The following is a 23,760-nucleotide window of genomic DNA, read 5'->3' as shown; positions in this document are numbered from 1 at the left end:
TCAGTCAGGACTGCTATATGAGACTCTGTCTCAAAAAAGGGAGACATTTTGCTGTCTCTGCTAGAGTCAGTAGTTATTGTAATAACATTCTTCTGTATCTTGGTGTTTATGCTGTATATGTATGCATATGTGTATATGTTAGGTATGTTTGTTATGTGTGTGGTATTTTCATGAATGTATGGGTGTGTGTGCCTGTATGTGTGCGTGTTGAGGCTAGAGGTGGACATCAGGGGCTCTCTCTCTCTCTCTCTCTCTCTCTCTCTCTCTCTCTCTCTCTCATACACGCACACGCACACACACATGCACACGCACACACAGTGAGCCTCCAAGGATTGCCCTGTCCCTGCCTCCCCAGCCCCAGGACTCCTGCCTTTTACATGGCTGCTGAGGATTTGAACTTAGGTTTTCATGCTGTGTAACAAGCACATTCATTACTGAGAGGTCTGCCCAACTCCCAATACAGTATTTTTTTAAAAAATTCCAAGGCGTCTCTGAAATGAGTGAGTGTTTTCTTTCATGGTGCCCTGGTGATATGGGTCCGTGTAATCAGAACTTTTGTCACACATGCTGTTATTTTTTGTGGTACTCTGAAAACATTTATCTTTTCGAATCCAGATTTAGTGGACTAGAAATGCGACTAGGTCAGTAGAAGTGCAAGGCGGACTCTGAACAGATAGGCCCTGTTACTTAAGCAGTCTCCGCCTCATCTCGCTTGATGGAGGGCTAGCTGCACCATTGGCTTTAAAGAGACCCCTCGCTCTACCCCCATCTTTTAAAAATCTTTTACTTTCCGTATCTGAGTGTTTTTCTCACATGAATCTGTGCACTGCACGTGTAGTTGGTGCCAAGGAGGGCAGAAGAAGGAACTGTATGGCCTGGAATTGTAGTTAGAGATGTGGAAATGGTTGTAAGCTGCCACATAAGCTGAGAAACAGACCTGGGTCCTGTGCAAGAAGTGCTTTGAACCTCTGAGCTCTTCCCCTGTCTCTGTGGACTAGGTTAGACAGAAATGAGATGTTTTCAGGGCACCATCAGCTCACTAAGACGTCCTCTGTTGACTTCTCAGCATGTGCTTCATGTATGTGAAGAGGATGCATAGCGGTGGCATGGGTTAAAGCATGAGAAAGCATTGTTTTTACTTCTATGCCAAAAACCAGAGGTACTTAAAGCAATATTAATTCAGTATTAACTATTTTTGTGTACATGTTCGTGTGTGTGTGTGTGTGTGTGTGTGTGTGTGTGTGTGTGTGTGTGTGTGTGTACAGGTATTGTCTTCTTGGTCACTCTCCACTGTACTTTTTGAGACAGGCTCTCACAGTGAACTGGAGCTTGCTGATTCACCCAGACTGAGTGACCTGTGGGCTCCCAGGGTAGCTACCCTGTGCCCCTTACCCAGAGCTGGGCCTTGAAGCTCGTGCTGGTGTGTTCAGCTCTAATGAGGTCACAGGTCATCCTCAGCACAGTCACTCATGGTACAGTTTCACACGGTAGAAGAAGCTGGTTTGTTTTGTATTTTGGAAGTCTGGGTGCAGCCTGGGATGGACGTGTCACAGTGCCCAGAAGCTACAGCTCCTACTTTGTCTCCTCTGCCTTCCACATCATCATCCTGGTAGGAGGGAGGACCCGGGGGGGGGAGCAGGGAGAGGTGTGGCAGCTGCCTTTCAGTAGGATTTCAGGGAAGCAGTAGGGTGCCTTCAGATGATGTCTGTTGGTTGGACCTGTGTCAGGCCAGCAGGGAAGGCATACAGTTTGGCTGACACATAGGGGAAAGTCATAAGGAAGAAAAGGAGGGACTGGGTGCTGTGGCCTTCTGTCTCAGAACTCCGGAGGCAAAGGCAGGCGGAGCTTTTTTAGTGGGAAGCTAGTCTGGTCTACATGGTGTACTAGGCTAGTCAGGGTCTAGAGAAGTATTCTATTTGCATAGTGTCTGGTAACTTGAGGGTGTGAAAGAATGTGTGGAGTTCTATAGCATTGCTGACTCTAGTCAGCGGTGGCATCTGTCTGTCTGCCTTTCTCTCAACGCATTCAGTTAAGCTCTTCTGTAAGGATGTTCCACTGTACGGCCGATTTGTGAGGGTTTCTGTCTTTGTTAGTTGGCCATAGCCCACACAGGTTTGTCAGCACACTGTGTGCTAGTCACTGTGGGGACCTTGTGAGGGTTCAGATCCCACGATGGTCTGTAGTGTTAGTGCAGGCTTGCTGTGGCTGACTGACCACGGGAGCCATAGGCAGGCCTGTGCCAGAGTGCTTTAGTCAGTGTCTCACTGTAGCAGTAAGTGCAGGGCTTGGATTTGAACCCAGGTCTAACTCCATCTCCTCCTCCCCGCAGCCCAACTTTTCAAAGTCATGTAGATAGGTTACCATAGGCAGGGGACAGGAGTGAGGGATCTTAGTGTCTGTGGTACCTATGTCTTTGTCTTAGTGTTTTGTTTATACTTTGAATGCTTTCAGGCTATTGAGGACACTATTTTGATTTGGAGTTTTAAAATGTGCTAGCAAAGGCCACATGGCAGATGCCAGCCGGTGATCAAATGGGAGAGCATTTCCGATAATTTCATGTTGGAAAATCTCTTGACGGCACTCGAACTGTACTTCTCATTAGATCTTGTGTGGAGCCACCTTTCTATCCCCTTGTGGAGCAGAGCAAGCCTGTGCTGGGCACCTCTGTTTTTACCAGCAGGCCGCCGCAGACCACACCCGCAGCACATACGGAATTTAGTGTAGAAGCTTTCTGCTTCAAGCTCAGGTTTTTGACTCCACTGCTAATACAGATGTTCTCATAATTCCCTCTCTTCATCTCCCTTTTAAATAAAACAGAGTAGAAAAGAGGAAATTACATGAGTAATTATAGTATTAAATTACTGGAGGAAGCCATTTAAATTCTTTAAAAATTCTCCTTCAACTTTAGTTTTGCATTGCTGTCTTTTACTAGTGAGTCTCGTACATGGATGTGACCGGGTGGATACAGTCTCTTTATCAGGTGACATTGCTGCTCCATTTCATCAGAAACATTATGAGCCTTTGATTCGATGTGATGTTTACATGATAAGTGTTGCAGATGGGCAGTGTGGCCTGTGGTGGCTTCGCTCCCTGGGCCTAAACTGTCATAAAACCAAGCTGTGCTATTCTGTTCCCAAGTATTGACTCTCGTGAATTCCAGGGCGATTTGACAAAACCGTAATTGAGGAACGACGTCAGTGTGCTGAGGACCTGCTGCAGTTCTCTGCCAACATCCCTGCTCTGTACAACAGCAAGCAGCTCCAGGACTTCTTCAAGGTTCGTAGAACTTCTGGGCTCCTGTGGTTCCCGTTGGTGTGTAAAGTCTGGCTCTGTCACTTTTGGGTGTTGTTATTTTCTAGGCACTGGAGTCCCTGCTCAGTGTCCGTTGTCTGTGGCAGAGCCACTGCCTCTCGTGTAGAGAGTGCAGGGTTTGAGTTACAGACGTTAACACCTTGATGCAGAGGGCTTGGAGGGCTGTGTGGGAATACATCGGGAAGACGCCGTTTCACGGGCTCCAGGAGCTCCTTCTAGAGGCATCCTTGGATGGCAGGCTTTCCGACACCACGGTCCACACTCTTCCCTTGTGTAAGGACCTAGCAGAAGTGGTCATTGGAGTTTTAAGGGTCTGTGCAGCTTGTATTTCTAGGTCATTGACTGTATGTTGTTTGTTTCCTGACGTGTGGCACTGTGGCTCTGACCCTTTATTTGTTTTAGACTTGGGACAAGTCTCAGATGTCAGCAGCCCCCCTTGGATCCCACTGCCTTCGCTTCCTGGTGCTGGTGAACATCATTGTTAGCGTTAACCTCCTTACTTGTTTGGACGTCACTGTCATTGTTGGTGGCTGTCACTGTGCTTGAGCACGTTCCCCACTGCACTTAATTAGCCTTCATGAAGAGCTGAGTGGCTGCGTCATGCTTGTGTGCTCATTCCCTAAGCAGAAAACACACTTGTATAACTGTAATTTCTAAGGCACATGGGTGCTGGGATACTCAGTTCCCCTAATGCTAGTGGTTCTAGGCAAAGATTAATTTTTTGACCTTACTTAGTTGACTGAAGAAGGGTGGTCTTTTGAAGGACACTGCAGAGCCACAAGTAGAAATAAGCTTCGTGCCGACTTCCATGGTGACATTGCTGTCCCTGATGGTCGCCTTGCTTCCCTTGTCATAATTCTGCACACCAGGCTCAGAACACCACTCTGTGGCTTGTGTAAACCCAGTGTAGGGCCTCGGGGAAAGGCCGAGTGAGGGCGGGCTGTCTACTCTGTTCTTCTGCTCTCCTGCTCTCTCTGGGGGTGGAGTCTGGGGGTTCCCTGTCGAGGTGTGGAAGACTGTGTGGTGCAGACAGTGTGTGCCTCGGGGCTCAGGTTGGTGGGAGTTAGTGAAAGTCAGATGGGCCTGAAACAGTTGGGATGGAACTGCCTGCCCATCCTTTGTCTGTGGAATGGGGTTCCTGACGGGAGTGCTGCCGACTTTGTCCAGACACGGAGATGGATGCGCACACGTAGGGTGTGTGAGGATGGGACAGCTGAGGAGAAGCCAGACTGAGGTCGGATCTGTTTCAGGGAGACTCAGGTGGGACGGAGCTGCCCTGTGCTCCACCTCATGTGAGAACGTATTGATTGACACAGGCATTTACTGCACTAACCTTTCCAATAAAGTTTCCAAGACAGCTGCCCTCAGCAGTTGGCTTCTTCCATATAGTGTTATGTTTTTATTAGTTCAGTATATTTTCTGATTCATTTGTAATCTCTGTTGACCCATTGGCTATTTAGAACTGTGGTGACTTCTAACTATTTCTGGATTTTCGAGTCTCTTCTGTTGCTTTTTTCTCGTTTGTGTTTTTTTTATCATCTCTGTCCTTTTTACCTTCATCTTCCTCTTGGTCCTCGTCTCCCTCTGCGTCTGTCGTCTGTCATTTTTCTCTTCGTCTTTGCTTTCATGCTCTCTGTTTCTCCTTCTGAGGCCGGGTCTCGCTCTGAGCCTCAGGTGCCTGGATCCTCCAGGGCCTCCTGTGTCCAGCAAAGGCATGCCCACCTAATGATTTTTTTTGGTGGTGGTCAGAGCACATAATGTATGACTTTAATCCCTTTAAATGGCCCTTTCCCTAGCACATGCTGCATCCTAGAGACCGTTGCCTGTGCACTAAGAGGAGTGCCTACCCTTCTGTCAGGTGGACATTCCATGATGAGCTCACACTGGCGAGTCTTCTCAGGTGGAGAGGGAACGGTCTGCTCTCCTCTTGAGGTTTGATATCTTGATTTTAGCATTGCTGTAAAAACCGTTGATAGAAGAAAGACAAGCAGGCACTTAAGAGCAAAGGAGTTAGTGTTTCAGTGATGTAATTGCTTAAGGTTTATAAGCCTGCTTGTCCCTGACTGGAGTGCTCGGCCTATAAAGTCCCAGCACAGCAGCCTGACTGACTCACTCTGGTGACTGCCATCTAGCTGAGTGTGGACGAGGAAGCAACAGCTTTGAGGCCCGACTTTGTAAACATGGATACATGACTAAAGAGGTCATCACATGGACGTTTAATTTAGGTAATTTTGAAGCAGTTCCACACTGTAGCCCAGACTCCAACTCCCAGCAGTCCACCAGCTGAAGACTCTTAAGGACTAGGTTTGTGGGTACGAGTACCATAGCTTGCTCAAGTTAATATGAGAACCTGGTTTTGGTCCTTGGCACTCACATTAGGTGGTATACAGCAGCCTGTAACTCCAGATCTTATGCCCTCTTCCGGCTCTGTAGTCATTGCACACCTGTGGTGCACATACGTACATTCAGGCACACAAATCTATACATAAAACAGAATAAAATGTCTCTTTACTAAAGATACCTTAAATTTTGTTATGGTGTGCATGGGTGGTTTCCTCATATAAATGTCTTCTCAGACACATGATGTGCTGTTGATATGATATTGCTTGTGATTGCATAAAATTTAATGGCTTTCTGATGAGTCCCTCCTAGTTAAAATGATCAGGCCCTAAGGATGCTGAAAGTTGACTAACTGCTGTTTTTTCTAGTCCTATGTTTTCTTGAAGCCTGTGGCAGATCTTATATACTCTGCTTTTCATCTGTGTCTGGGCTCGGCAGTGCACACCTTTGATTCCAGCATTCAAGGGGCAGAGGCATTGCCTCTAGTTCTCGGCCAGCCTGGGCACATAGTGAGTTTCAGGTCAGCAGCGTGGGTTTGCAGAGAGGTCGTGGGAAGTAACTTACTCTGTGCATCCCTTGTCCCACACACTTAGCACGGCTCTGGTCATCTTTACAACTGAGCTGTGGCCTACGTGATTGACTAGTCTGTAAAGGGTGAATCTGTAGTAACTACCTCAAGTCTTGTGAGTGCTTGGTTGAGAAGACGAATGTTTATTACTGAACCTTTTGTGCTCTTACTAAAACGTGGTTGCTCTGTCACTTTCAGGGTGGGATAATTAATGATGGCTCTGAGTTAATTGGCCCTGCTGAAGCTTACCCAGACTCCCTGGCCAACACCTTTTCTGAGTGTGGTACTGAAGGTAAGAGACTGTTTTTCTTGTGTTTCCAAGGTTTCAGTGGTAGAAGATGGGAATCACAGTCACGTTGCATTGTAGTAACAGCTGTGTTCAAGCGGAAGGTCCTTCTAAATCCCTTTCCTCTGGTTCTGCACATCAGCACTGGGTTGGCGTGGTGACACCTCACATGTGACTGGTAGCTTTGTAGCGCATGGCACTTTTGCCCTGATGTTAGAACCTGGAAATCGGACCTCAGCAAGACATTTTACACACAGACCACGGGCCTGGCTGTGTGAGTGCCTGCTGGAGTCTGCCCAGAAGCTCCTGACTCCTAGCCCATTCGAAGACCAGCTTTAAAAGAAGCCAGTCACCCAGAAAGCAGAAACCCAGGGCGGCTTTAGTGTGTTTGACGTGTTTCCCCCTCAGACTTCGCTTTTAATCCCTTTACTTCAGAGTGCGTAGTATCTTGCTTTGTTTTCGTTTAGCTGCACCTGAGCTTCCATGCAGATTTTAACTCACGCCTTTCAGCTTTTGGATTTTCCTTTTGGTTGTAGAATATGAAAAAAGAGAGGTTGGGATGTGGGGTGGGGTGGAACTTTAAAAATAAAACAATCAGATTTTTGTCTGAGATAGCCTATGTTTAGCTTGTCAAAGGTAACTCATAGATGAAATAGCACACTTGGATTTCTGTCCTGAGAGTTGACACCAGAGATGGAACTCCTGACAGTCTGCTTGGGGAACGTGGGGTCCCCTTGGTACTCAGTTGAGGGGTGCACCCATTGTGACTGTCTAGATGTGCTATAGGACGTTCTCATTCTGTTTGGTAAAACCAGTGCATTCCTGTCTGTTGTGTGGACTGATATGTATGCACAAAAGCATGGACACAGACACTGATGTAACAGGTACACACATTCACACACACACACACACACACACACACACACACACACTCAAACTCACTCAAATACACACACACACTCAGATACACACACACACACACTCACTCTCAAACTCACTCAAATACACTCACACACTCAGATTCAGATACACACACACACACACACACACACACACACACTTTCTCCCTTTTTCCTTCGGTATTTCCTCCTTGAGAGTACAGGTATACAAGTTTTTCTTCTTTTCCTTTTGCCTCCCACTCATGTTAAGCTGTGTTCCGTGTGTCCCCGGGGCCTTCATGGAATGAATGACCCTTCAGTGTCTTTGACTTCATCCTCATTCTGCTGAGGTCATAGAAAAACATGCTGAGAAAGTTGTCTTGCTGTTGGGAGGAGGATTTCATTACCCAAGACCTATTTTAATCAAAGTCTCTTGCATGGGTTTGGAAATGTGTGGCCTATGCTTTCGGGGGCACTGGCCTCTCACTCTAAAGTTGGGTTTTGTGGGTGACTTTTCTGGGTTAACATGATCTGTCCGTTGCTTCCAACTCCCTGTTCTTGAGAAAGGATTTTCTGTGCAATGTGCTAGTCCCTTGACATCCAGCAACAACCATGGAAGATGTGGAAGATTTTTAAGGGACACCTGTGAGGAGGCGACTAGGGGCGTGTGGTACTTCTCTTCTCTCGCTTTAGGGTTGATGTGAGAAACCCAGGTGGAGATGGGGAGGAAGAGCCTGGTGTCCACAGTAATTCTCTGTGGCATGTGGGGCTCACGTGAGGAGGGAAGGCTGGCCAGAGTCCATTTCACATGACCTTTGACACGTGGCAACATGGCATTGGTGGGAGCTTCAAGAGGCCTGTGAACTTCGTATGGTCCAGGGGAAGTAAAGGGAGCGTTATTTTCAGAAATTACCTTTTTCAGAATGGTATCTTAAAATGCAGAAAGGTGTTGAAGGTGAGCAGGTGACTGATGTTCCTCTCCCTCAGAATCCTCTAAGCCCGGCTAATCAGTCCTGCTGAAAGATACGCCTTTGAAACCCTCCATCGGCCTGCTTTTTCCAGCTACACCCTGCTTCCTAAAGGCTCTATAACCTTCAAAACTAGCACTGCTGGCTGGAGAGGTGGCTCAGCGGGTAAGAGCACTGACTGTTTTTCCTGAGATCCTGAGTTCATTTCTCAGCAACCACATGGTGGCCCACAACCATCTGTGCAGGGATCTAACGCCCTCTTCTGGTGTGTCTGAAGACCGTGACAGTGTGTACTCACATAAAATAAATAAAATAAAAACAAAACAAAACAAAAAAACTAGCACCACTGACCAGATACACGAGTCTTTGGGGGCACATTTCATATTCAAAACTCGACACTCGCCAATGTAGAGATCCAGGCCGAGGAGGGCCAGTCTATGTCATCAGCTCCCACAGAGCTACATTTATGTCCTCTGAGGGTGACTTCATGTGGCACCTCCTCCTGGGCCCCATCCTTGTTGTTGGACCTCATCTCAGTGACTCTGGGGACTGAGCGAGCACAGGAACTTTTGGGGACTTTCAGTTCCCAGAGACAGATCTGGATGCCAGGGGGTCATTTCTCTTGTTTCTTCCTTGAATATACAACTGACAAACCCTAGTGCTTCAGAAGGAGCAAACCGATGCAGACATGGAAACAGAATCTGGTTTTGTTTCACGGTTATTGTAGTACAGTAGAAGAGGGAGACACACACACACACTCATGCACACACATGTAAGCAGTAACGGTAACTGGCAGCTACTGCAGTGTGGAGTAGCATTCGGTGTCCAGACAGAAAGTAATGTTTTCCCTTAAAATTATTTGTAGATTTTTCTTTTTTTTTTATGTATATGAGTGTTTTAACTGCAGTGTGTCCATGCATTCACATATGTACATGATGCCATTGGAGGTCAGATCCCCTTGAGCTGGAGTTCTGAACAGTGCTGAGCTGGGGCCTGAACCTGTAGGAGCACACGCTCTTAATCGCTGAGCCGTACGTCGTTGTTGAGAACAGTTAGAGGCCGTCCTCTGAAAGATGAAAGGACACCTAATTGTTTATGAGCATCTTATTTCCGTTAGAAACTCGCGTGCTTTATTTGAACTACTGAGATGGTAGTGGGCGCTAGCACGGCCTCTGGGAGCATCTCTCTCTGCTGGCCTGCTTTGGAGGTGCAGGTGGCCTCGCTGCTAAGCTGTTAGATTTTGATAGTGTGGCTTATTTAAATCCTTGGATGATGATATGGAAAGGCACATAGTTATTTCAGTTTGATTCAAACAGCCTCTTGTCTAAGGCTGGGCTAAGGCCTTTGTGGGTAAAGTGCTTGCTGTCTACACACGGGCATCTGAGTTCAGTTCCCTGGTGCTCAGGTATAGTCCCTCCATTCCTGCAGTGAGATGGGAGGTGGAGGCAGGAGAGTCCCCAGGAAGCTAGTAGGTCAGCTAGCCAGGTGTGGTACAAACAAGGTGGAAGCCAGGACTGACAGCCAAGGCTGTCCTCTGACCACAGGTATTCTGTGCCATCTGTGTCTGCGTGCGCGCACACACACACACACACAGACACACACACACAGAGACACACAGACACACACACACTCATGCACACACACACACACACACACACACAGACACACACAGAGACACAGACACACACACACAGAGAGACACACACACAGACACAGACACACACACACAGACACAGACACACACACTCTCATGCACACAGACACACACCCTCATGCGCACACACACACAGACACAAACTCATGTACACACACTCATGCACACACACACACTCACACACTTTCTCACACACACACACTCACTCACATACATACACACTCTAACACATACATATACGCACACATGCACAAAGCACACACACATGAAAATACATGGAGAATTAAAAAAAACTTCGTGTTATTTTTATTTAGTGAATTTAAAGTTTATGCTTCAAGGCAGAGTAACTTTAAATGTGGACATCCTTAAGCTGGCTGTGTAGTGACAGGTCTGTTAAGACTAAAGTCTGTGTGGTATGGAATGTGGTAAAGTATGACATAATAGAAACTCTAAAGCAGGTTACACTTGTGGTAGGATTTTATCTACAAATGTCCACAAGGTGGCGCTGTGGGAACTAAAATCTTAGCTCTGGTCTTGTCCTCAGTCCTGTGGTTTACTGGAGTGGGTCCTTGTCACTTAGCTTGAAGGAGTTATATTTTGTTATTAAGTACTTGTTCATGGTTTCTGACTAGTTACATTTCCCTCAGTGATAAATGTTAAATAGGGAATTTAATTTTATGTAAATTTAATTTAATTTAAGCACAATGAACGAGGGCTGGTGCTCTATTCCTGTAGTCTCAGTACTTGGAAAATGGGGGCAGGAGAATCAGGAATTGAAGGCCAAGCTCACCTACATGGTGAGTTTAAGATTAGCCTGGGCTTCTGGGTTCCTTCCTTAAAAACAAAACCACGGAAAACCTAACCGATACACAATAAAGGCAGTCACGCGTGGTTGTGTCAGTATGCGGTGTATGTTGCCCGTGGAGGAGAAGGCACAGCGTTTGCCCTGACTCTTGAAGGCCCAGGGCTGTTGTAGGTAACGTGGATATCCAGAATTTCGTGGCAGGGTGGGCCAGATTAAAGGTCACGATTTGTTCTGGTCACTTGGGTTTTGGGTTAGAAGGGACTTTAGATGTTGCAGAGTACTTTCCTTTTCAGTTAAGCGTTGGGGTTTGGCGGCAGTCACGTGTGTGCCTCTAGGTATTTGCCGAGCCCCTGAACTCTGACTTGCTGTGAATGGTGATCACGTTCTGGTGTAGGAAGGGTCAGGGCGGGTCTGGAAGGGGGGCTCAGCAGCTGAGTTCAGTTCCCAGAATCCACATTGGACGGCTTCACAACCTCTCCTAACCCGGCTCTAGGGAAATTCCATGCCCTACTCTGGCTTCAGAGGGACCTGTGTGTACATTTGCACACATGTGTGTAGGGTAACAGTTGAAACCTGGAGCCATAAAACAAGATGGGCAATGGAACAACAGACTCTGCGTCAGAAGGGAGCTGGGCAAGCGCTTCACCATGCTTCTGCTGGCCCGTACCTGGGCTTGGCACTGGCTCTTGAAGCCCGTTCTGTTCCTAGTAGACACACAGTAGGGTCTGTGGGACTCGAGGTTTCTCAAGGGTAAAGCAGCGGCACGTTGCTAACCTAGGAACTGTCAAGGCTGATTCTTCTTGGCCTGGAGCTGTTGCTAGCTCACTAGTGAGCCGTAGAGTACCAGAGTTGTGACTAGCACACAGCTCTAGAGGTAGGGATTTTTCTCACAGGCATATGTAGAAGGACCCATTTCTTTTCTTCCTTTAAAAAATGTACTCTTCCCAGTGCGTGGTAGCACATGCCTTTAGTCAGAGCACTTGGGAAGCAGAGGCCGGTGAATCTCTGAGTTGGAGGTGAGCCTTTCTACATGGGAAGTTCCAGGATACCAGGGCTGCATGAGAAACCCTGTCTGAAAGAAAGTATTCTTTGACAGTTTCACATATGCATGTGATATATTCCATTCCCTGTCTTCTTTCCCCACTCTCTCTGGACCCCCAAACCCAGCAAACCCCCACCCTGGCTTTCCCCTTTTAAAGTCAGCGACCTGCTCTGTCTGTGGCTGTTGCTGAGTGTACGTGGGGCTGATAGTCCAAGCACAGGTACCTTTCCACAGCTCCACTGCTGGGGAAAGCGACTGCTCTCCTCCCCAGGAGCCCCTCCTCCAGGAAGGGCTTGTTTCTGGACACAGTCAGAGTCCGTCTGAATTGCGTGTCGTCCACCTCTGGGCCATCTTGGTTCTGGGCTGGGTGCTTCTTTGTGCGTGAAGCAGGAGTGATTGCTACTGGGACGAGTAGAAAGTCCCTTTGGTTGAGTGTGGCAATGTTTGACCTGTAGAGTCGAGTGAAGGTGATGAGCGAATAGTAACCAGGCCATGTTTTATACAGAGTCCCCCACGAGAGGACACCTGTTGTCAAAGGAGACCATCTCTTTGTGCATCTGGTCTTCAAATGCGGACTTCTGATGCCTCGCACTGTAAAGCGTCCGTGTGTGGCAGCCCAACCTTTCCCCCAGGCCCGTCTCTCAGAGGTGGTGTCCTAGGCAGATTCTGCTCTACTGCCCGACTCTGAGCAGTTCAAAGCCCAGAGGTGAGGGCAGGTAGGTGGATTGGGATGCTAAGTAAACCCTCGTGTCTGTAGCTGCTTTTTAACAAGTCACCTGAGGCCCTCTAATAGCACCGAGACTGGAATCTCTGTGATCCACACCCAGAGGCAGGCTACTCACAGCACCTTTGACTTCCCCTCTATCACTTCCAAAAGAGGCACAGGGCTCTGTGCAATGTCACTTCCAAGGCACAGGGCTCTGTGCGATGGTGATGGTGGAGGCTGTGCCTGCTGCTCTGCTGATGTCCTAGAGGGTCCTGTAGGGATGGTTTGGCTTTGACAGGTTGTCTGTCTGCTGTATCCAGTACCTATGTCTGCCCTGCCCACCCACTTCTCTTCCTCCTCAGTGAGACCCACAGCCTGTAACGTGCTTGTAGCTCCCTGTGGCGTATTTACTCACTCTCTATACGATGTTTAGATGTAGTTTTGTATAAAACAAGGTGATTGTAGGACCGTTTTGAGTTGCTGAGCAGGACTACATGAAGCAGACACACTCAAGCGTAAGGTGCAGTGGGTGTTGACTATTTACGTGTCTTGTGCATCTTTACATCTGCCTGCGTGCACATATGTACATGCATGTGTGTTTACACATGTCTGTATGCATCTGTGTGTACACACGTGTGTTTGTCATGTCATCTATATGTGTGCAGATATACACTTGTGTATTTACATGCCATGTCTATATCATTACATGTGTATGCATATATACATGTATGTTTACCCATCTATCTGTACATCTCTATATGCTTATCTATGCTCACACGCTCACATGCTCACTAGCTCACACGCTCACTAGCTCACACACAGGAATGAAGGCTGGAATTTTGGCTCAGTGGTTGAGAACCCACCTTCTGTGCATGAGCCTGTAGGTCTGATTTCCTATATGATGGAAGGGGAAGAGAACCTGGGATTTGTCGTTTTAGTGGCCGACCTTTTGAAGTACGTGTTGGCAGCTTTCAATCACTGTGACAAAGTGCCTGAGACCAACAACTTACAAGGAGGAAAGGTTCCTTTTGGTGTGCACTTTCAGAGTTTTCAGCCCATGGTTGGCCGCCTGCGGGCCTGTAGCAAGGCACACAAGCCTAGTGGCAGAGGCTCAGCCGTAGTGTTTGCCTGGCCTGTGTGAGGCCCACTTGATCCCCATGGACTGAAGCGCTTGTCTCTTTGGGCGGCTTGCTGGAGAGCACTTCCCTGAGAAGGGAGCCAGTACCTGTGGAAGCCAGTGAGCCCTTGATGCAGGAGCGGTGCCTGGGCCAGGCTTCTCAGGTACCCCAGTGTGCAGTTTCCACAGGACTGAGACTAGGAGGGGTGTGGGTCTCACCCATCCACAGTTCTGTTTAAGCTAAGAATCCCTTGGCTGTACTGCTGGATGATCCACTCAGGATTCTGTTCTGTGAGTGACATCTCTACCTGTATTTTCGAGCAAACCTGCACTTGAAGGACAGCAGCATCTCCTGTGCAGTCTTTGAGACACCGGGTCTGAGGGGCTTCCCAGGTACACACCTGAGCTAGGCTCCATCTGCAGAGGACAGGCTCTCAGCCCCTGCGCATCGTTTCAGCCCTTTTCTGTTTTTCAGAGGGCGCTGTACTGTGCACTGTTCTGCAGTCCATGGTTTGTATGTGTCCTGAACAACAGCACTAAGCGTGTGTCCTCGTTGTGTGTCCATCACCCCCCGCCCATCCTCGCCCCTCTCCGGCCCTGTGACTGGGTCTTCAGGGGCCTGGGAGCGGCTCATTCTCCAGGGATTGCCGTGCTAGGGCATTGGCTTCATCCCTACTCAGCACGGAGGGAGTTCTAGGCCAGCCTCTTCTACATGGGTCTGCTTGTATGCTGTAAATTACTTAATCTTTGGTGTTTGTGATTTCCAGATTGTCCCTAAAATTTACAAGCCTTTTGTTTTTTTCCTTGGTCTCTGTCGGGTTACATTTTCCTAACCTACTTCTTGTTTTTGGAAAGTTTCAGTCTAAAGTGTTTATAGTGGTTTTTCACTTTGAAACAAAGGATAAGACTTTGGATGATCAGTATTGTCAGTCATCTGTGATTAACTGCCGGTGGGTGGGTATTTGTGGGAGTGTGTGCATGTGTGCATGTGTGTGTGTGTGTGTGTGTGTGTGTGTGTGTGTGTGTGTAGGGGGTCAGAGGACAGCCCCAGGTGTCATTCCTCAGGCACCATCTACCTTGTCTTTTGAGACAGGTTCTCTCACTGGCCTAGGGCTTGCTAGTAGGCTAGAGTTACATAGACCCATCTTCTCCCCCTCCTCAGTGTGGACGGCCACACTTGTCAAGCTCAGGTTATATGGCAGGTGCTTTACTGACTCCCAGTCTTCCCACTGTGTTCTTTGGCAGACTTTTTGTTTGTCTTTATGATGGCTGAGACAGGGTCTCTATAGCCCAGGCTGGCCTCAGACTCGTTCTGTAGCAGTGGGTAACCCTGACTTTCTGAACCACTGCTTCCTTCTCCTGAGTGCTGACTGTACCTGCTGTGCCCCCCCCCCCCCGTGCCTGCTTGTGTGATGCTGGGAATCGAATCGAACCCTGAGCTCCATGCGTGGTGGGCCGGCAGTACCAGCTGAAGCACTCTGTCACCTGAGTTACAGCCCTGGCCCCTCCCTGCCAGGTGACTTCTGATGGTCTCCTTTTGCCAGCCTGATTTTGATTACCTTTGCTGTTAAAATAAAGTCATAAAAGCAGGAAGAAGTGTAACTATGTTCTTAGAGTTTTGTGGTCAAAAGCCAAGAAACCGAGCCTGTGTAATCACCTGCTTGTCTTTCAGTGTTGGTGGGAAAGGGGAGTCAGGCACAGCCTCAGACAGCCGTGAGGTGGAGGAGGTGGGGTTCTAACGGGAGCTGCGGGCAGATGAGAGAGCATCGGAGCATTGCTCAGGCGAGAGGCACTGGAGAAAACCAAGCTTGGTGACACGGTGCTTCCCTTATGTAGTCCTCGGGGCGTGTACAATCCTCCTCCAGCTGGATCGTTGACTAATTTCAACTTGGTAGTTAGGTAACGGCACCATTAAAGAAAATAAGTTTGCATTGACACTCATAACTATTTTAAAATTACTTTTAAAACGTTTACATAGTTTTTAGACTAGTGGGTGAGTAACTTATGCATGTTCTAGAAAGATTTTGATTGTGTTGGAGTGTCATGAACTGACCTGATGTTCCCCGTGCTCCAGTGACATTCACTTGAAGCTGTGGGTTTACTGAAATCTGCTCCTTTTGGAGAATAGGGTAACCTGTTGTAGAGATCCTAGAGAAAAGAACTAAAGAAATCCAGGCTGTATTGTCAAGTGCCGCAGTCGTGTGGAAAGCTGATTGCTCATGCAGCCAGGCTGATGCTCACACGTTCTTACTCTGTTTGGTAGGAAGTGAGCAACTGGAGGCCGCCACAGCCTGACAAACTATGGCTGATGGGCTGTATCTGCTCCTGGCTGCTTTCCTATGGTCTGTGAACTAAGAACAGTTTTTACACTTTTAAATGGTTGAAAAACCCAAAGAATTTATCAACTTATGATGTGACATAACATGCAATTAAAGTTTCAGTGTCTACAACAAAGTCTTCCTGAAGTGCACCACGCTCCCCTGTGCAGGGTGGTCAGCATGGAGTCGCATAGCTACAACAGGTCATGGAGGTGCAGGGCCTGAAGTATTTACTCTTTGGCTCTTCACGGAGTTTGCTGAGCCCTGATCTCAGAATCATGTAGTCTGATCCACCTGCAGTTTCCATTCTTGGTGTTGTCTCCTGTGGAAATAAAAACTCTTTTAAAGCCCTTTTCTGAGAACTTGGCATTAAGCACTCAGTGGTGCTCTGGCCTGGAGATGGCGCTCGGTGCTTGAATGCTTATGTGGCATGCACGAGGTGCCCTGTGTTTGATCCCTGGCATCATCAAAGAAACAAAACAAGAATCACCCCAAACCTCACCAGATCAAAGCAAGCAGAAGCAGCAGTGCAGACCTCCACATGTGTGCACCTGAACTTTTCAGGGATGGGATTTCCAGTTTTGTCTCAGAGAATCAGCAGCTTGACAAGTGGATTCCAGAGCTATACGTGTTCCTGAGGTCTCCAAGGATCCGCAGTGTGGAAGCCATTTTAGTAACACAGTCACCGATGCTGACCTCTGTGCTGAATGTCACATGGGGAAGCGATGAGATCAAACTGTTGAGGGCGGTGACACCAGCCGCTGGTAAAAGCGGCTCTGTCAGAGCGCTCCTTCTGCTCTGCATCACAGTGCCCTCCCTGCTGAGCCGCCGTGCTGCACTGGAAAGGTGGATATGAGGGGCAGCTGAGTTGAGGAGCTGTTTGCCCATGGGAAGCCATTTTGCTTGAATCAGTAGCAGACAGACAGTTGTCATCACGCTTGTGTGTTTGGTGCATGTGTTTTTCCTTGAAATGAAATGAGCTGACTCTTCAAGGAAAATAGCTCATGGTATTTGTTGCCAGTGAAAGAGTTTTCCTCCCCACTTGAGGGCTTTTGTGTTGCTTTGAATTTGACAGTTTCCTAATGTGATTTTTATTCCATAATAATGAAATAAGAGGTTGATATGTAGAAGATCTGTGGTAGTCAGAGAACTGACATTTTACAAATAATTGCTTTGTTCGGCTATAACCATGGATATCAATGATTCAGGCCGACCAATGGGTTTCCAGTTGTGAGCCCTGCAGATTTCGTTGTTTGCATTTATGTGTCGCACATCACAGCCAGTCTTAGGAAAGCAGCATTGTGGAGATTTGGTGTCACACAGAAAGACAGACGTCTCATAAGATGGCTCTGCATGTAGGGTTGTTTGCTGCCAAGCCTGACAATTTGAGTTTGGTTCCCAGGTTCCACATGGCAGAAGGAAAGAACTGACTCCACACAGTTGTCCTCTCACCTCGTGCGAGTGCTGTGGGTTTGTGGAACCCCCACCCCAGGATAGTAATAGAAAAGGAAGGCAGTAGGACAGCGGGCACAGGCATCTAGGGTGCAGCCCCCACCCCAGGATAGTAATAGAAAAGGAAGGCAGTGAAACAGCGGGCACAGGCATCTAGGGTGCAGCCCCCACCCCAGGATAGTAATAGAAAAGGAAGGCAGCAGCCACAGGCATCTAGGGGCAGCCCCCACCCCAGGATAGTAATAGAAAAGGAAGGCAGTGAAACAGCGGGCACAGGCGTCTAGGGTGGAGCCCCAACCCCAGGATAGTAATAGAAAAGGAAGGCAGTGAGACAGCGGGCACAGGCATCTAGGGTGCAGCCCCCACCCCAGGATAGTAATAGAAAAGGAAGGCGGTGAGACAGCGGGCACAGGCATCTAGGGTGCAGCCCCCACCCCAGGATAGTAATAGAAAAGGAAGGCAGGACAGCGGGCACAGGCATCTAGGGGTGCAGCCCCACCCCAGGATAGTAATAGAAAAGGAAGGCAGGAGACAGCGGGCACAGGCATCTAGGGTGCAGCCCCACCCCAGGATAGTAATAGAAAAGGAAGGCAGGAGACAGGGCACAGGCATCTAGGGTGCAGCCCCCACCCCAGGATAGTAATAGAAAGGAAGGCAGTGAGACAGCGGGCAGGCATCTAGGGTGCAGCCCCCACCCCAGGATAGTAATAGAAAAGGAAGGCAGTGAGACAGCGGCACAGGCATCTAGGGGTGCAGTCCCCACCCCAGGATAGTAATAGAAAAGGAAGGCAGTGAGACAGCGGGCACAGGCATCTAGGGTGCAGCCCCCACCCCAGGATAGTAATAGAAAAGGAAGGCAGTGAGACAGCGGGCACAGGCATCTAGGGTGCAGCCCCCACCCCAGGATAGTAATAGAAAAGGAAGGCAGTGAGACAGCGGGCACAGGCATCTAGGGTGCAGCCCCCACCCCAGGATAGTAATAGAAAAGGAAGGCAGTGAGACAGCGGGCACAGGCATCTAGGGTGCAGCCCCCACCCCAGGATAGTAATAGAAAAGGAAGGCAGTGAGACAGCGGGCACAGGCATCTAGGAAGCCCCCACCCCAGCAGTGAGACAGCGGGCACAGGCATCTAGGGTGCAGCCCCACCCCAGGATAGTAATAGAAAAGGAAGGCAGTGAGACAGCGGGCACAGGCATCTAGGGGTGCAGCCCCCCCCAGGATAGTAATAGAAAAGGAAGGCGGAGACAGCCCGGGCACAGGCATCTAGGGTGCAGCCCCCAGCCCAGGATAGTAATAGAAGAGGAAGGTTGTGAGACAGCGGGCACAGGCATCTAGGGTGCAGCCCCCACCCCAGGATAGTAATAGAAAAGGAAGGCAGTGAGACAGCGGGCACAGGCATCTAGGGTGCAGCCCCCACCCCAGGATAGTAATAGAAAAGGAAGGCAGTGAGACAGCGGGCACAGGCATCTAGCACTTTCCCTTTTACTAACATCTTCCAACCACAGGGCTGACAGCAGACAGTTCATAGAGTCAGGCGCCAGAATGCCTCATGTTCTGTTCAGCCAGACATCAAGACTTGCAAATTATCAAAGTTACCGTTCTCCCAATAAATACTTTTTGTTTTGATGATTGTAGTTACTTTTTATAAAAATGTTAATGTGTGATAGTTCCAATGTTTTATTTCAAAAGATTTATTATTTAACTTTTTATTGGTTCTTTGTGAATTTCAAATTATACACCCCAATTCCACTCATCTCCCCATCTCTTTATACCTGCCCCACCCTTGGAACACCCCTCCATGGGAAAAACTCTCACTGTGGAAGCTGTAATGTGTCACTATGGTCTCACAATGTATGCTCTGTGTCACTTCTTTATTGGCAAATGCTCATTGCAGTGAGTCATTGGTCTGATTTGAGGCCTCTGGCTTCTGCTCCACCATCAATACTGGATCCTCACCAGGACTCCTCTCAGTTATCCTGTTGCTGTCCTATGTCAGGGAGATCCTGCAGCATTAGATCTGCAGGACTGGCCCCTTTATGTGCTCTAGCAGTTTATAGGTAGAGTAGATGTTGAGGTGGGTCAACTCAAAGCCCTATATCTGGGCTTAGGTGGTCACTGGTCAGCCCACCATCATCCCACACCCACACTACCAGAGTAGTCTCTGTCCAATGCTGCCCGGGCTGGCTTGTTAGTGCTGCAGCTGGCGTGAGCAGAACCAGCTCTCCTGCTCTCATACTCTTTTTTTTTCTTTCTTTTTTTAAATTGTTACTCCCTTTCCTAGTTTCCCCTCTGTAACCCCCCTATCCCATCTCCCCCACCCCCTGCTTCTATGAGGGTGCCCCCCACCCCCGCCCCACTCATGCCTCACCGCCCTAGCATTCCCTTACACTGGGGCATCAAGTCTTCACAGGACCAAGGGCTTCTCCTCCCATTGATGCCTGACAAGGCCCATCCTCTGCTACATATGCAGCTGGAGCCATGGCTCACTCCATGTGTACGCTTTGGTTGTTGGTTTAGTTCCTGGGAGCTCTGGGGGGTCTGGTTGATTGATATTATTGTTCTTTCTGTGGGGTTGCAAACCCCTTCAGCTCCTTCAGTTCTTTCCCTAACTTCTCCATTGGTGTCCTGGTGCTCAGTCTGATGGTTGGCTGCGGGCATCCACATCTGTATTGGTCAGGCACTGGCCAGGCCTCTCAGGAGATAGCAATACCTTGCTCCTGTCAGCAAGCACTTCTTGGCATCGGCAGTAGTGTCTGGGTTTGGTGTGTGCATATGGGTTGGATCCCCATGTGTAGCAGTCTCTGGATGGCCTCTCCTCCATCTCTACTCTCATACTCTTAGGACTTGCTCACCTGCGACCCCCAGAAGCAGGACTAACTAGGTCAGGAGCCGTTTAGGATAGGCTAAAGTCATGCAAATGACTTTCTAGAGATGGCCCATTGTTTTGTGTGGTCTGCAATGGGAGGGCTCTGAGAGGTAAGGCCCAAAGACATTTCATCTCAGGATTGCTTCTTGCTGCTGATATGCCTTTCCTGTCATTATTAAGTTAGTTTAATAATTACCAGGCATTAGCACACCCTATTGGGCAGATTTTCTTCTGATCAAGATGTTCTCTCTTATAGTAATGCTATATAGACAAATTGATGATTTAATAATTCCTAATAATGTTTCTATGGAATTCCTAAACTTATACAAGCAATTTTGAGACCGCTATATAGTATGAAAGCTGTAGTTAGGGCTCTGTAAGCCTACACGTGTCACCGGCTAATTGAACTAGGACAGAAAACAGGCTTGGAACAAATTTACGATCAGGGAAAACATTGTTTCTAGGCTATAAAACCATTATCTGAAATCTAAAGGTCATAAGCTGGGAATAGACAATTTATTGTAGGTGCAAGGACAGAAAATAAAATATTGACTAGATTTATCTATACAAAACTTCAAAACTAGTGAGATACAAGGCAGATGATTTGCCTTTTGACAAAACCATGCTAACTTATAATATAAGAATTATTGTTTTAAGCTTTTAATGAGCTCGTGAAGGATAATGAATGTCTAGTTAGAACACTTGTGAACGTTCCTGCTGAAGTTCCTTATTTGGTTTATGGTGAACTTTTGGAATGTGAAGATGCTCGAAGACCACGCAGTCCGTTCTCCTGAGAAAGTGTGCGCACGGAGAGTGACGGCGAAGCACGCAGGCCTCTTCCTCCTGACAAGGACAGAGATCCTCTCATTCAGCAATAGAAAGGAGAGGCGGTTTTTTCACCAGTGCAGAGACGAGGCTTTTTTTTCAGCAATAAAGAGCAATAAAGAGGATGAGGTTTGTTTTTTTTTCTTACTTGGGTTTTTTTTTTTTAACTTTCAGAAATAAAAAGGTAGAAGCCTTTTCTTTCTCTGAGCAATAAAGGTTGAAGCTTATTTTCATCCAGAATGAGTGTTTTCTGCATTGGCACTTGCTTAGTGGAACTTGTTTGTGGGGTCCTTTGCTCCATCCACCAAACACACACACACACACACACACACACACACACACACACACACACACACACAGACAGACACATAAGACACACATGCATGCATGTAAACACATACACGCACTCACATGCATGCACGCACACACACACAGACACACACGCACACACACACACACACACACACACACACACACACAGACACACACACAGACACACATACATACACACGGATATGTATATATATCTATACATATATAATGTATACCATATATACATATATCCTGGAGTAGTCTCAGGAGTGCTGTGCCCTACCTGTGCCATATCATGTAAATATGCATGAATACTTGTTGATGAGACAGGTGGTTGGGCGTGACCAGAATGTGTATGTATATGAGTGTGTGTGTGTGTCTGTGCATATTTGCTTATGTAAAAGTTTCCCTTTCTGTGGGCATGACTTTCTTTTCCTGGATGATAAGGAGTTAAGAACTTTGAACAAAGGACCTGTAGTAAAGAACAAAGAGCAAGAATAATCACTTCTTTACATAATTCTTCCCCGTTCCCCCATTCAGAGGTGGATGGTTTTTAACCATAGCATAAGCAAGAAAGTGTTAAGTTTCCAGAAGCTGTCAGCTTCCAGTCCCAGGATATAGAGTTAAAAGATCACCAGTCTTTGGGCTTTCATCCAATTCTGAGTCCCACTTCAACCTATTTCCCAGCCAGAGCAGGCCTCCACAAGGCCAACTCTGTTGTGCTGCCCAGGGGAGGTCCAGGGTCTGCTCTCCTGAGTGCTGCAGCAGGTAAAGGGCAGGGCCAGCTTTCCTGCCTGTTTTAGGTGGCAAAGGGTGAGGGGCCATCTCTCCCTCACCCACACTGTTGCATGGCATAGAAGTGGCAGGGCCAGCTCCCCCCCACCCCCAGGGCCAGTTCTACTGTACTTCCTGGGTGAGGTGCAGATTCTGCATCTGGCGAGGGGTGGGGGCTCTGTATAGCTCTCAGAAATCAACATGGCCCCAGGCAGCAGCCCAGTCTAGGAAGGTCCTACTGGCCTTTGGTGGTAACAAACCCCCACTGTTGCAGGGCCGTGGACCAAGACATGGCTGTAGGTGGCATTGCTGGCTGCTCCCATCAGGCTGTTTCTCAGTACTTTCAAGTCTCCAGTTCTGCCCTCTTCATTGTGTACAGTCCTTCTGCTTCTCTCTCCCATCTCTCCACCAATTCACTTGCTTATCTTAGTGGTGCCCAGACCCCTGGTGTCTGGGGTCACCTCTGGAGTAGTCTCAGGAGTGCTGTGCCCTACCTGTGCCCTACCTGTGCCATGTGGCATGAGGTGGGGGTTGTCTGGGATGTGGTTTGCCCACCTGGGCCTATGTGGCATCTGGCAGGGGTTGTCTCAGGTTTGCTCTGCACTCAGGCCCCATGGTGTTGGACTGCGTGGGAGTCTGGTCCCATGGTGCCAGACTGTGATATATCAAGCTTGCTCCCTGCCTGGCCCTGTGATACCAGACTAAAAGATTTATTTTTATCTTATATGTATGAGTATTTGCCTGCATCTGTTAATGTGTCCCTGGTATCTTCAGAGGCTAGAAGACAGTGTTGTATCCCTTGGAAGTGGGGCTGTAGATGGTCACAAGGTACAGACAGATAGTCATGGGTTACAGACAGATGACCATGAGGTACAGACAGATGACCATGAGTTACAGATGGATGACCATGAGGTACAGACAGATAGTCATGGGTTACAGACAGATGACCATGAGGTAAAGACAGATGACCATGAGGTAAAGACGGATGACCATGAGTTATAGACAGATGACCATGAGGTAAAGACAGATAGTCATGAGTTATAGATGGATGACCATGGGTTACAGACAGATGACCATGAGGTAAAGACGGATGACCATGAGTTATAGATGGATGACCATGGGTTACAGACAGATGACCATGAGGTAAAGACGGATGACCATGAGTTATAGATGGATGACTATGGGTTACAGACAGATGACCATGAGTTACAGATGGATGACCATGAGTTACAGACAGATAGTCATGAGTTACAGGCAGTCAGCCATGAGTTACAAACAGATGACCATGAGTTACAGATGAATGACCATGAGTTACAGACAGGTGACCATGAGTTACAGATGGATGACCATGAGGTAAGACAGATGACCATGAGGTACAGACATATGACCGTGGGTTACAGATGAATGACCATGCTTTATAGATGGATGACCATGAGTTATAAATGAATGACCATGAGGTACAGACAGATGGTCATGTGTTATGTTAGACAGCCATGGGTTACAGACCGTCAACATCAAATGGGCTAAGCTGAAACAG

At 48.0% G+C, this 23,760-nt stretch overlaps 1 protein-coding gene across 4 annotated transcripts in view; it reads left to right on the top strand.

The window, feature by feature from the left end:
- Nucleotides 1-23,760, top strand: part of Rps6kc1 (ribosomal protein S6 kinase C1) — a 141,646-nt gene that overhangs the window by 24,182 nt on the left and 93,704 nt on the right. For 3 of the 4 annotated variants that reach the window (XM_032915432.1, XM_032915431.1, XM_032915433.1), the window contains exons 4-5: nt 3,161-3,276; nt 6,419-6,512. In XM_032915432.1, coding sequence (XP_032771323.1) covers nt 3,161-3,276; nt 6,419-6,512 — 210 coding nt within the window. Of the gene's footprint in view, nt 1-3,160; nt 3,277-6,418; nt 6,513-8,391; nt 8,518-23,760 lie in introns of those variants that run through there. The other variant, XM_032915434.1, reaches the window with a different exon arrangement.

Source organism: Rattus rattus, chromosome 10 (assembly GCF_011064425.1).
Source record: "Rattus rattus isolate New Zealand chromosome 10, Rrattus_CSIRO_v1, whole genome shotgun sequence".
Classification (NCBI taxonomy): Eukaryota; Metazoa; Chordata; class Mammalia; order Rodentia; family Muridae; genus Rattus; species Rattus rattus.
Note: the sequence above shows the minus strand (reverse complement) of the source record. Positions and strands in the feature narration are given on the sequence as shown.